At 42.7% G+C, this 13,419-nt stretch overlaps 2 protein-coding genes across 3 annotated transcripts; both read left to right on the top strand.

The window, feature by feature from the left end:
* Window positions 1-1,692: 1,692 nt before the first annotated feature.
* Window positions 1,693-3,242, top strand: LOC306712364 (ammonium transporter Rh type B-A-like; the record flags this gene model as incomplete). Its single annotated transcript, XM_079181612.1, has 1 exon — window positions 1,693-3,242. The coding sequence occupies one exon, from the start codon at window positions 1,693-1,695 to the stop codon at window positions 3,112-3,114; it is 1,422 nt and encodes a 473-aa protein (XP_079037738.1). The 3' UTR covers window positions 3,115-3,242.
* A 1,885-nt stretch (window positions 3,243-5,127) lies between these two features.
* On the top strand, window positions 5,128-13,020 carry LOC306707154 (RNA-binding protein 39-like). 2 transcript variants are annotated; one of them, XM_079174481.1, is made up of 16 exons: window positions 5,128-5,329; window positions 6,343-6,400; window positions 7,954-8,003; window positions 8,132-8,323; window positions 9,251-9,304; window positions 9,434-9,475; window positions 9,594-9,711; window positions 9,828-9,980; window positions 10,092-10,229; window positions 10,318-10,383; window positions 10,464-10,668; window positions 11,380-11,466; window positions 11,558-11,648; window positions 12,060-12,165; window positions 12,306-12,384; window positions 12,478-13,020. In XM_079174481.1, the coding sequence occupies exons 2-16, from the start codon at window positions 6,350-6,352 to the stop codon at window positions 12,576-12,578; spliced, it is 1,533 nt and encodes a 510-aa protein (XP_079030607.1). In that variant the 5' UTR covers window positions 5,128-5,329; window positions 6,343-6,349; the 3' UTR covers window positions 12,579-13,020. The 2 variants fall into 2 exon arrangements, with proteins under 2 accessions (XP_079030607.1, XP_079030608.1); XM_079174482.1 differs by lacking the exon at window positions 9,434-9,475.
* The last annotated feature ends 399 nt before the right edge of the window (window positions 13,021-13,419 follow it).

The raw sequence follows: 13,419 nt of genomic DNA, 5'->3' as shown, positions 1-13,419 counted from the left end.
ATTGATATGTCCTCTTTTTGGTGAATATCTATGCAGCCCTCCGTGTTTCCCTTGTACAGTAACTCAAGTGTGGGTGCAGAACATTAACGAACCTGTGTTTATTTTTGATTCATGAGAAGAAGAAGTAGCTCTACAGGTTGATGTACCGGTCACTGGTGTGCAGAAGTCCTAATCTATAGTGTGTGTGTGTGTTTGTGTGTGTGATACCTGATGCTTGTTTGTGTGTAAGTCAACAGGAGGACAGAGTGAAGATGGGACATTTGTAAATAGGTGTGTGATTTTTTAGGCTTAGAGATAACACATGCAATGTGTGTCAACACAGGTTTTATAGATATAAAATAGTTTCTATTGTCTTTTAAAATGATGAACACACTTTGTTTCATGTTCTGCCATGTCTTATGCAATGATGTACAAGTAATGGTTGAAAGAAACCATTTGATATGTCGGCAAAATGCAATAAACTAAAATCATTTGAATACAACAGTAACGGTTCGAGTGTCGGTGATGTTCTTACAGCGTCTGCTTACAGATGAATTGTTTTTGCAAATGTCGACTGTGTTTGCCACTTTATCAGCATCTCTCACGAGACACAAACCAGTTTTTATAATTACATAATAACATTAGAGAAATAAATTATTTTCATGTTCTATCAAACGGTAAGAGGGCTATTAACAACAAAGAAGTTGTCTAACCGTGTTGTAAGACAAACTGTTAAATCAGTCTTCTGTTCTCACCTTAAAGGTTCAATAAATGTGACTCCGAGTGTTAAAGTGTAACTTCACCCACTGAGTCATTTTGAAAGAAAGTGTGCAAGGAGCTGAGGAGGGGGGTGTTGCTCAATAGGTGCTAACATTCTATTTTTATATGTATTTCATGATGTAGACTCGTCCCAAAGGGTTGACTCTATCTCAAAAGTGTCATTATTAACACCAGCATCGATGCGTTTCATCACAGTACAGTTATATAACTTAGTTTACTGCCTCAAAAAGCATGCTTACTGTGCAGTTTCTCTTTATTGTGGCAGCTAACAGCTGTTATCAAAGAGTATATAAAGTGGAGTAATGTCAACCTGAGCAGAGAGTGAACTCAATCTCCTTTTGTGTATTGTAATCTGAGTTTTCTCCTCGTTTTGATGACATAGCTTTAGATGCATGCTTTTAGTGCATATTAGTGCACGCAAGCAAACCCCACTGGTTAGCTCACGGCCGCCGCTCTGCACCGGCTCAGCCGTCGCCATGTTGAGAGCCGCGAGAGGCAACAGAAACGCTCCCGATCTCGCAGACAGCTCCTTCGCTGATTTGCAAGTTGAAGCGTTTGTCATCGAAAGAGAGGCTCACAGGTCAGCGAACGGTCTGTCCCAATGTTTTACAAATGGAAATGAGCCAGCCGCATTCACAGCATGGTTAACACATGCCGACTTTTTATAATGCAATATAAGTTTTATAATGCACATTTTTATTGTGTGAATTATATTATACATTTCAGAACTGTTACAAGTCTTATTACAGCGGCCCAAAGTCCGCAGCGTAGCTTCTGTTTGTTTGAGCGAGAGAGAGAGAGAGAGAGAGAGCGAGAGAGAGAGAGAGAGAGAGAGCGAGAGCAGTATCGAGGTCGATGTCTTTGACCCGTCTTATCTGAACAGATACTGCAGACTGGAGAAGAACTGATCATTTGTCCCAAAGAGCAGCCGGGATGAAGACGAAGTCGACCAGCCTTCGAGTGAGGTTACCAGTGTTTGTGTTTGTCACACAGGTGGTTGTCCTTGCATTGTATGCTGCCTTTGTCACCTACGATGAGCACGCGGACGCCAGGTTTCAGACCAACAGGACTAACCCCATGGACAACGCGGTGTACAGGGACTACCCTGTGTTCACGGACATACAGGTCATGATATTCCTCGGCTTCGGGTGCCTGCTGGCGTTTTTCCGACTCTACGGCTTTGGGGGGATGGTCTTTAACTTCCTCACGGCCACCTTCGCCATCCAGTGGGCCATCCTGGTGCAGGGCTACTTCCAGTTCAGCCACGACGGTAAGATCCACCTCGGGGTGATCAACCTCGTGAATGCAGAGTTCGCGTGCGCCGTGGTGCTGATATCCTTCGGCGCCGTGCTGGGGAGGACGAGTCCCCTGCAGCTGCTGGTCATGGCCCTGCTGGAGGTGCCGGTGTTTGCGTGCACCGAGTGGGCCGTGCTCAGGTATCTGAAGATCAACGACGCGGGGGGCTCCATTCTTATTCACCTGTTTGCCTGTTACTTTGGCTTGGGTGTCTCGTTTGCGCTGTACAGGCCTTGCCTGAACGAGGGCCACGCGAAGGAGACCACCAGCTACCAGTCCGACATCCTGTCGATGATGGGGACCTTGTTCCTCTGGGTGTTCTGGCCCTCCTTCAACTCGGCGTTGACCCTGAAAGGAGACGACCAGCACAGAGCCGTCCTCCACACCTTCCTCGGCCTCAGCGCCTCCACGCTCACGGCCTTCGCTCTCTCGGCCATGCTGAACAAAAAAGGTAAGATTACCATGGCCGACGTTCAGAACGTGACCCTGGCCGGAGGTGTGACGGTCGGGGCGTCCGTGGATATGATGATCTCGCCCGCGGCTGCGTACGCTCTGGGCGCTCTGGGCTGCACCGCGTGCATGCTGGGCTACAGGTACTTGACCCCCTTCCTGGCCCGGCGCTTGCGGATCCAGGATCAGTGTGGAATACATAATTTGCACGGCCTGACGGGACTTATATCCTGCGCTGCGGGGATATGTGCCATACTGATGGCTAGTGAGGAGATGTACGGTCCCAGTTTGTATGAGATCTTCACCCACAGAGCACCGATGGAGGGGGACCCGAAGCTGCGAGAGCTCCAGATGTTGATCCCCGGTTTGAAGCCGGGGTTGGGGAGGACTGCCCGGGAGCAGGCTCTCTTCCAGGTCGCCGCTGTGTTCTCCACCATCGGAGTGTCGGCGCTGGGAGGCGTCCTCACGGGCTTCGTCTTGAAGCTGCCGTACCTCGCACCACCGCCCGATAACTTCTGCTTTGACGATGAGCAGTTTTTTGAGGTTCCTCCGGATTATGACTCACCACTTAAACTCCATAATAACACAATGGAGGATTCTGCTTTATAAGTAATTGAATGTGCTACAATAACTAATTACATTTTTACATCCATGACATTGTAAATATGAGTGAGGTGACACTGCACAGCACTCTTTGTCTAATGCAACCAGCAATGTTGTTATTTATTGTCCGACATGCGAACATAAAAGGAAATTGAGTGATACACCGTTGTCTTGGTTAATTCGGTAACCAAGAGAAATTCGTTTTTAATGTGAAATAAACACTTTTGAAACCGTGTGCATTTTATCAAAATAGTAATTGTGTAAATAATTATAACTAAAGTTTAAAAAATGTCGACATCCTTGAGATGAATCTTCTGGTTTTCATGGGAAGTAAAAACATTTTTTTTTTAAAAAGAACCTAAGAAAATAAACAACAACAAAGATGCAATAACATTTTTAAACGCACAGGAGCAAACGGGCTTAAATACCTAAGGCATCATCTACATGAAACTAATGAGGAATATAATTAACTGACAACTGCCAGACCAAATTATGTGAATAGTACTGAAAAATGAAACATATACTGTTAAAGTCTTATAGATTTAATATTGATGTGGAAGATAAGGGCACATAAAAAAGAATAAATTACATTTAAAGGTGTGTGTTTCAGAGGTATGTAGCATTGATGATGTTACCATCATCTAGAGCAGATAATAAAAGACAGATGAGATACCACTGACATTTATTTTTCCTCATCACTAGATGGCGACCATGAGCCGTGAAACTAAAACTGACCAGACTTTGTTATCGCGAGGAAAGGCGAGATTTTAAAGATGCGGTGTCCGTGCCCAGAGTAACGTCTGACAGGAGGGATGTTGTTGTTTGAGGCTAGCCCCTTTTAGAAGAGCGCCGGCCTTTAAAACTAGCTTTACGTCGTGGACAAACTGTAGAATTACAATTGAATGTACTAACTGCCGAATCTAGAGGTATTTTCCTTCCTCCGTTCATGTTAATGAAGCCGAGAAAGGGACTCGATAAGTGCTGGGAGGCGGGGTTAAAGAAAACGCTAGTGCGCATGCTCCAACTGGGCCCGTAATGCGGAAGATCCGGGTACTTTCGTCTGAATTCCACACTCGGAAGTGAAACTTTTTTTTGCTTCACTGTGTCCAGTTATTTTTATACATCCTTGATTTGACGAGATGTTTTGGCATAAAAGGTATTAAAGGGAGTCAAAAACAGCAAAGGTTCCAAGTCCTCATGTTTAGGAGTTTGCATAGAAACTCATGAACGGAAACAACAATTTGGCAATTTCTGCCTTCTTTAATTTGTTATTTTAGATTTACACATAATATCATAATATTTTAAGTGAGCACTGTATTAGATTTTTAAAGGTATTTGACTAATTTGAATTCAATTTAATAGCAGCAGATACAGAAATACTTTTTTTGTAATATATGGGCACACCAATAAACTACTCTACTGTAAAACATGAATCTATTAAGTAGTGTTGTGTAGTTCATTTTGATGGGAAATAAATTTTCTATGGCACATGGGGTTTTTTATAAAAAGAATATTTATTTATTTTTACTGTTCTCTAAGCACCTGAATTGCCCCAGTGGGGCTCACTATGGCTCATTTTATAAAGGGTAAAGTGACAATATTGATAATGACCTTAGATATTTAGGATACTTGATATTTCACTCCTTATCTCGGGATATTCATTTTTTTCAGTAAAATTCATAGGATTTGGGAGTTTTTCTGACATATTCTGCTTGTTATGTATACGTTTCTGATCTGTTGCTATCATAGGACCTCCAACAAACCTGGTCACATATATTTGTAATCTATAAGAAACGTGTGTGGACGAGTGTGTAAAATAAAGTTATTTAATATACTATACTGTGTAACTTTGTTTGCTTGTAGAGTTGAGAGCCAAAGTCAGAAAACCTCTGTTTGTGGTTTCAGAATGAGAGTGGTGTAATGCCGCTTTGCTCCAGTAAGTGGCGGTAAAGCAAAAACCAAACATCCCCGCTACCGCAAAATCTGATAGTAGAAGAAGACGAAGAAGAAGAAGGAAGGAGAACGTTTTCAATCCAGGGCCACACGACCTGCCAACGGATAGTTGCTAACATTAAAAAAAGGTTATATAACTTCGACATTTCTGATTGCATCTTAGCTCTGAGTGATCTGGCCGAGAGGGAGGCGTCGAGAAGAGTCTCCTCAGCACCACACTTCCCGTGATATTTTGACTTTGGCACATCATTTCATCAATTTCAAAACGGTAACGTCAATGTTTGCTAACGAAGCTAGCTCGCTAGCTGCGGAAACGCTGTTAGCCATATTGGCTGTTAAATTTAGCGCTTGTTTTTACATTACTTGGACTACTGTAAACATCTCGGACCAACGGTATTTTAAATTGGATTATTAGTGACGTAATATATATGTTTATTGGTATTCATACAAGCAGTCTAGTCTATTTAATAAGGGTCATTGTTGATGTAAGCTAACGTTTGGACGACAGCGATGTAGCTTGTTAGCTTTAGCTTTGTGTTGGAGTGCAACGCGTGTTTATCTCTTAAGTGATCTTTAATGCTACACATGTATATGAGCTCTATGTGAGGTTACGGGTGGTGTCGTTAGTCAGATTAATTGCTACTAAATTGTTTTTTTATCGTAGATTATATTTACAAAATTTGGGGGAAATACATAAGGAAGTTCGGTCAAACTCTGTCTCGCATTGCTGCCATTTAACGCTAACGAACGCTAACTTCTGCTGCACATACAATGAATCTGACATGGTGGATAACAAACAATCATCACAGTGCAAAATACAAGACACCAGTTAAAATTGGAACGTATAGCAATTTACAATAAAATATAAAAAATATGGTAAACAAACAGATAAGAGTGTATTAAAACAATCAAGCTTTCATCCACCATGTCTACATTTAATCTACCAAAACAATATTAGTTTTTACTTGTAGCTCAGCAGACTAACCTTACAAAGGAGAACCTGGCTCAGTTACATGGTGAATTTAAAGGCATGTGATAACTATTACAAGGTGAATTTAAAGGCATGTAATAACTACATTTCTGTTGGTGCAACATTATTGTTTAAAGCTGGTATAACAAAGATAGGATCAAAGACAGAGAGCATGTCGGTGTGGTGGTAGCTGTATGGGAAGGGAAGACAACTTAAAAACAACCGTGTCAAAACGCCCTTTCTCGTTTTACAGAAGCTGCCGAAATAGTTTGTGTGTAAAAGTAAAGGAGGTGTTTGTCTCTCTTTCACAGGATCATCATGGCTGATGATTTTGACGTGGAGGCCATGCTGGAGGCTCCATTCAGAAAGGTGGGTTGCAGATTACAGAGATATGAGGCCTGTTTGTGTCACTGTTATGATTTTACTCTTGAGTCCTTTTTTTGTGTTGATATTTTGCTACTGTGACAAAGTTTACTTGACTGTTGTGTGGTGTATAATTGAGTATTTCAAACGCAATACAGAATTATAAATAAATCCACATCTATCTCTCTTTATAGACTTCCCTAATGATATCTCACCTCTACTCCCATGAATTCATCTTTGATTCCACTGTGAACTGTGAAAAAAAGGAAGGTAGTTATTGTGCATATACTGATGTACTGTGGTTCACCTTAGGACTAAAAGAGACTCGACCTAGAACATCAATCCCTATTCGGTTGCAACAAGGTGAATGCCAATGGTTGATAAACCACCTTTACCTGTCCAGCAAAGGAGGCAGTATTCAGATTTACAACCTGCATGCCATCCCGGTTTCTGAATGTGCCGTCCTATACGAGCCCTTTACTGGAACGTCGTACATTGTGTTGCTTTGAGAGAAAAAAACCCATGTATCACTCTGTCACCTTTTAAGTTGTGTTAAGAAAAAAAAAAAACATTTCACAAATTAATACGGGATACTTAATTGTGTTTGTGTCAATCTGTTACTGTTTTAAATCCAATAGTTTGACATCAGTATGCTTGAAAATGCAGATATTGCAGTTGTGGAGCGTCTTTGTGCGAATACATGAGCCACGTCGTGGTTTTATGGCAAAATACAGGTGAACTATTAATTTCTCTTGCAAGTAAATATGAATACTGCCTCTTTGCCATAGTCAACTGTAATGTGAATCAGCATCTTGATTTTGCATGCTACACGATACCACAGATATTGATTTATTATTATTGTGACTGTAACAAATAGATTCTATCTAGCATCATTGTATTATAAAGTGAGTTTCTTTTCAGTAGACTGAAGTCAAAAGGCTAGAAGTGTTATATCATGCAAAACTAAAGATAATGGCAGTGTAACACGTGGCTGATTTGATGGATTTCTTTCTTTTTTTTTTAATTCATTTATTTCCTTGGGCGTCAATATTACTAAGAAGTGTGAATCCCTGTTTGCTTCAGGGCAAGATGTGTGACAGAGGTGGCATCGAGCTCTTACAGTCCAAGAACGAAAATGGGTGAAGATCACTGGACTGACACCGACCACACAGGATCTCTTTTAGTGGCCGTGGGCCATGCGTGGTCACATGATTAGGCACACATAGTGGCATTGGTACGACCTATGAGACGGGGGAATGGTGGAGATGATCTGACTTCTGACCAAGCTTCCTGAACTCAGCTAACATGTTGAACACTCTCCCTTAACTGTGCTTTGTTGCATTAAGTACTGAGCAGCCTTGTTAAACGCAGGAGTGGGATGGGAAGCAATTGGGGTGGTGGAAGGACACTGTCCAGACATGACAGTAGGAAGTTTTGAAGTATAATTATTAATTGAATACATTCTGCATTTTCTCTTGTCCCACCCCATCCCCTTTACCTTGACGACTTGAAATGTTTCATCTCCGTCCTCATGATGTTCTTCTATCAACCTTGCTTAGGATGAGATCAAGTCCTCTCATGCAAATGGACACAACGACCAAAACAAGAAGTAAGTTTTGATATATTTTCTGACAATATTGGCCGTTTTGATTCTGAGCTACAAGTAAAAAAAAGAAAAAGAAAGAAGGAGAAATGTGTTTGCCCTTTGCACGACGATGGTGTTGTAACATGTTTCAGAAAAAGGAGAAGCCGTAGCAAGAGCCGAAGCCCAGGTTCTAGGAAGAGAAGAAGCCGGAGCAAAGACAAAAAGAAGAGCAAGAAGAGGAGCAAGAGCAGAGAAAGAAAGAGGAGCCGCAGCAGAGAGCGCCATCGCAGCGGCTCCCGGAGCAAGGAGCGCTCCGGCCGCTACAGAGCACGCAAGAGCCCCGTGTATGTCACCTTTATATGACCGGCACACTGTGTCCGCGCTGTTAGGCACACCTGCAGTCTCATGCAATCCAATGCAACGTTTCAGCTGCAACATCTATTGGTACGAAGCTTATAGAGTTGGTTGTGGAAAGCAACACACACAAAATGAGCTCGTAAACTGGCTACTTGTGACGCAATCCGGCCGTACACGTCGTCTTTCAACTCCAGTCTCGTATCTCAAGTTTCTCATCGGGACAATAAACAACGAGCTTATTACCGACCGACCGAGAGCTGATGGGTTCTGAGATTAAACCACCACTAACTAAAACCCCTGCTGTCCAGTATATAACTTTATTTACACTTCTTTGACAGTGTCAGCTAAAACTGAACGTTATAAACACCGTAAAAGACTTGATGGCAAACCTGTTGTGTTGGATTACATGAGCGTGTGCAGGCGGAGTGTAAGTAGTTATCAATAGCTAGTGCGTCTGTCTGGTTTGTTTGTTTGTTTATTCACATTTTGTGCTTTGACAGAAAACAGTTCAGATTTAAATATTTCTGTTTGGAAAAAGGTATTTAAAAAGACAAGTATGCAAAGTTACGTACTATCAGTTGTTCACAGGCTTTGTTCAGACGTTTTGTCTCGTCATACTGAGAGAAGTTCAACATTAACGCGTTATTAAAGTGAGTCAACACCAGCATCCAGAAACTGAAGCTACTAAATGGAATTCAGCCCTCGTTGTATTCTTTACACTTCTTCTGTAACGTGTGAAACGTGCCTCTGTGCGTTTTGTGTGATTGCTCGTTCCTCCTGTAGGACTACAGCAGCCGTGTCGACAGTAAGAATGTTGAACTACAAAGGCTTTCTTCTAACGCCGCCTGTGCAGAGAAGCTTGTCTTTTTCAGCGTTATTTCAAACTGAAACAGTAATTCTTCTTCATGTTTTAGCCGGAAACGTTCGAAAAGTAGGAGTCCCTTCAAAAAGGAGAAGAGTCCCATCAGGTGAGCTGAAGCTGTCGGTCTCGGTGCTTCATTTCCTGATTTTGTTACAGCACCCTGAAATCAAGTGATTGTTTTTCAAACTCACTTTGAGGTTTTTAACGGATCTTTAAAAATGTGTTTCTATTCAAGAAACTTTGAAGATGCTATCGGGCCGTTTAACAAAATCAGGGAGTATGTCTGATTTTAACTTTTTTTAAATTTGACCATACATACTCATTATTTCATTATTTTCATGTTTGCAGAGGTGTTGGTTTGTTAACGTTTGGTGTTTCCTCTTTTTTTTTTAAAGGCAACCCATTGACAACCTCACACCAGAGGAGCGGGACGCTCGCACAGTGTTCTGCATGCAGCTCGCTGCACGAATCCGAGCTCGAGACCTGGAGGACTTCTTCTCCGCTGTGGGAAAAGTCAGTTGGTTTTTGGCGTTGTTGACGCGTGTAATCCGGCGTGTGTGTGTGTGTGTGTGTGTGTGTGTGGGTGTGTGGAAGTGATCTCCTAAATGGTCGACGTTGTGTCTCTGCAGGTGAGGGATGTGAGAATGATCTCGGACAGAAACTCCAGGAGGTCAAAGGGCATCGCGTACATAGAGTTTGTGGAGTCGTCTTCTGTTCCGCTGGCTATCGGATTGACCGGCCAGCGGCTTCTAGGAGTTCCCATCATCGTCCAGGCCTCTCAGGTCAGTGTCTTGTTATATTATATTATTATTATATCATTTCATATCATTATAGATGTCTGCATTAATCTACCGCATTAACGTAATTGCATTAATCTACACGTGTGATTACAGGCAGAGAAAAACAGAGCTGCAGCCGCTGCCAACAACCTGCAGAAGGGCAGCTCCGGTCCGATGAGGCTGTACGTGGGCTCGCTGCACTTCAACATTACCGAAGAAATGCTTCGAGGGATCTTTGAGCCGTTCGGAAAGGTCGGGAACAAGTGTCGCTTATGAATAAGTTATGATTTTTGACTTGTCGCTGCTTTGGTGACGATCCTCCCGTGTTGTGTTTGCACAGATTGAGGGAATCCAGCTGATGATGGACAGCGAGACCGGACGATCCAAAGGATACGGCTTCATATCGGTAACCAAAGCGTCTTTGTCGTCGTCGGTGCTCGACTGTTACGCAGCCTGTTACATTCTGACCTCTTTGTCTCTTTACAGTTTGCAGATGCAGAATGCGCTAAGAAGGCCTTGGAGCAGCTGAACGGCTTCGAGCTGGCCGGCCGCCCGATGAAGGTGGGTCACGTCACGGAGCGCTCGGACTCATCGACGGCCAGCTCGTTCCTGGACAACGACGAGCTGGAGAGGACCGGCATCGACCTCGGCACCACGGGGCGGCTGCAGCTCATGGCTCGACTAGCAGAAGGTTTGTTAATCACCTGCAGCGTCTTAGCATCGACCGCACAGAGGCACAAACGGTCCCCTCATAGCACACGAGAGGAAGCCATTCGTTTGACACATTTATACTTAAAACTGCACCAAATGTGTAGCTTTCTTCCTCGTCCTTTCTGTGAAAAGTTGAATTTTTATAAACGTGTCATTGATGAAGGCGTTGTAACCCAATCGTAGGACACAGTGTGCACGCTGTAGGACTGCAAACACTTACACTGAATGTGTTTTAAAGAGCTTAACTGATTAAGTCACTCAGCAGCAAACATTCTTAGGTGCCAGCCTCTCTCGGGAGGATCCGCTGCTTCTCTTAGTCGTACATCATCACAGTAAACTCTAAACCTTTTGTAGCTTTTGAACTTTTGGTCGGACAAACGAGACATGTTCTGGCTTTTATTCGGCCTGTGAGGATTCACGAGTGGCGTTGTCTCACTATTCTGACGTGTTGCACGGCTGTAGGTGTCACAATGTTGCTACTTATCGGACGCCCCGCCCTGATTTTCTCTGCATGATAAACGACAACATGTGAGTAGTTATTAGATGTGAACATTTTTTTCCATTTCTGACTGCTGGGTCTCAAAGGATGTTGATCTTCTCATCTTAACTGTTTCCGAAATGTCACAATCTGTCATGAAGCCATCATTAGATGTATTCCTTAAACCAAACACGTTTTTATTTCTCTCCTCAGGAACTGGTCTGAAGATCCCTCCTGCTGCTCAGCAGGCTCTACAGATGACCGGCTCCATTCCCTTCGGTAACATCTCTGCTTCACAATGTGAGCATCTAGATGACAGGAAGACATCTGGTGTTTTGTGTTGATAGATTATTTCTTCATTTTTCTAATCCTTCTCTTTTTTTTGTTTCAGCTCTTCCATCTCCAAGCCAAGCGTTGAACCTCCCGTCACAGCCGCTGGCCACACACTGCCTCCAGCTGTCCAACCTGTTCAACCCACAATCGTAAGGACGTTATCATTTGCATGGGTTCAAACGTGACTCGCATGCCCAGATGTGCGGTTTTTGGTCTGCGTACATTTTGAAGCAAATGAAGCGATTTCAGTGACGAAGAACAAAATCCATCTGCACGGCGAACCAAAGCTAATCTGAGGCTTTAGCAGTCTTAAGTTTGGTGTTTTCTAACATGGTACAACGTTCCTACTTTTTGTTACTGACCTCCTGCAGCTCAGGAAGGAAACTGAGCGAAGCTACAGAAAGAGTTTCACATTAAAAGCATTACTTTTAGAAGATAACTCGTGTTGATTGTCTGACACAAACTGCAGCGGCCTCGTGAGCGGTCATTCCAGGAATACCAACCACGTAGGCCTTTTGAAGCCGTTTTTATTTCTAACGTTCCCAAACTTGTTCCTTCAGGGAGAACGACCCGACCTGGGCCGTGGAGATCCAGGATGATGTGATTGAGGAGTGCAACAAACACGGAGGAATCGTTCACATCTACGTTGATAAGAACTCTGCTCAAGTAAGTTTACTCCCGAATAACACAAATGAACTCATTCCAAGTGGCTCAAAGGGGACATGGTGTCAGTGTTCCAGTTGATTTACCCACCTGGTATGAAAACTGGACATCTTCTGTAACCGTTTGTGTGTTCTTCCTCAAAGGGAAACGTGTACGTGAAGTGTCCCTCAATACCAGCAGCGATGGCGACTGTAAACGCACTTCATGGACGCTGGTTTGCAGGTTTGTGACAAACCTTTTTAAAATGTGACCTTTAAGGAGTAGAAAGTGTTCCCGTTTTTTTTAAACAGCTCCTTGTTTCTTTTTCTCTTCCAGGTAAAATGATAACGGCCGCCTACGTCCCCTTACCGACTTACCACAACCTTTTCCCCGACTCAGTAACAGCGAAGCAGCTTCTAATGCCGACACGCCGATAGTCTGAGACGAGCTCGCGAGCGTCAGTGTAAATACCTTTGTTTGCAGTCATGAAACAGACTCATTGAAATTAGTTGGCAGTGTGTAATAAAAGTTGCCTGAAGTTCATGTGTTCATAATTGAATATTAGGCAGGTTTTTGTTTTTCTGAGTTGCTTTTCAAATTTTTTTCGTGGGTTTGTGTTGTAAAACTACCACTGAGAAGTAATCTGCAGTTATCTATTGGTCTGTATGTTTTTAAATATTCCTGTCTTATCTGCTTGTTTAAATCAACAGTTTTAGATTTCAAATAAATTGCAAAGAGTTACAAAACTGTGTTGGGTTAATCGGCCTTACATGCCAAAAGTATATCAATGTCAACAATAATCCTTTGTAACTTTTTACAGCCATAATTTCATTTTTTGTATGAAGGCTCCCAATAAACTTTGGCAAATTTGACAATTCATTTTTACATTTTTGTCCCATTTCTTTGGGAGTTCCTCGACCCAGAGTCGATTAAAAATGTGGTTTAGTTCATCTGGACCCCGTGTGTCTCCTTCACTGGTTGCCGCAATCGATTTTTTATTGACTTGGATTGAACACGGAGTTGCCGCTGACATTGTGGAACACGGGATGTGGACAAAGAGGAGCTCGTGTGGATGGTTCCACGTCTCTGCTGGTGAGCTCAGTTCATCAATCTGAGAATAACGGTGAAAGTTAATAATGCTCTGAAATGTTTTAAGGTTTATTGTGAACATCAAATTACACCAATCGATAACTATCATGGTTTTATCTTACACTTGGTATGAATCCTGTGATATTAACTCAACTTTATTCATATTTACACAAACAAAAGGAACAGAAA

Source organism: Pholis gunnellus, assembly GCF_910591455.1.
Source record: "Pholis gunnellus genome assembly, chromosome: 2".
In the NCBI taxonomy this organism is placed as follows: domain Eukaryota; kingdom Metazoa; phylum Chordata; class Actinopteri; order Perciformes; family Pholidae; genus Pholis; species Pholis gunnellus.
Note: the sequence above shows the minus strand (reverse complement) of the source record. Positions and strands in the feature narration are given on the sequence as shown.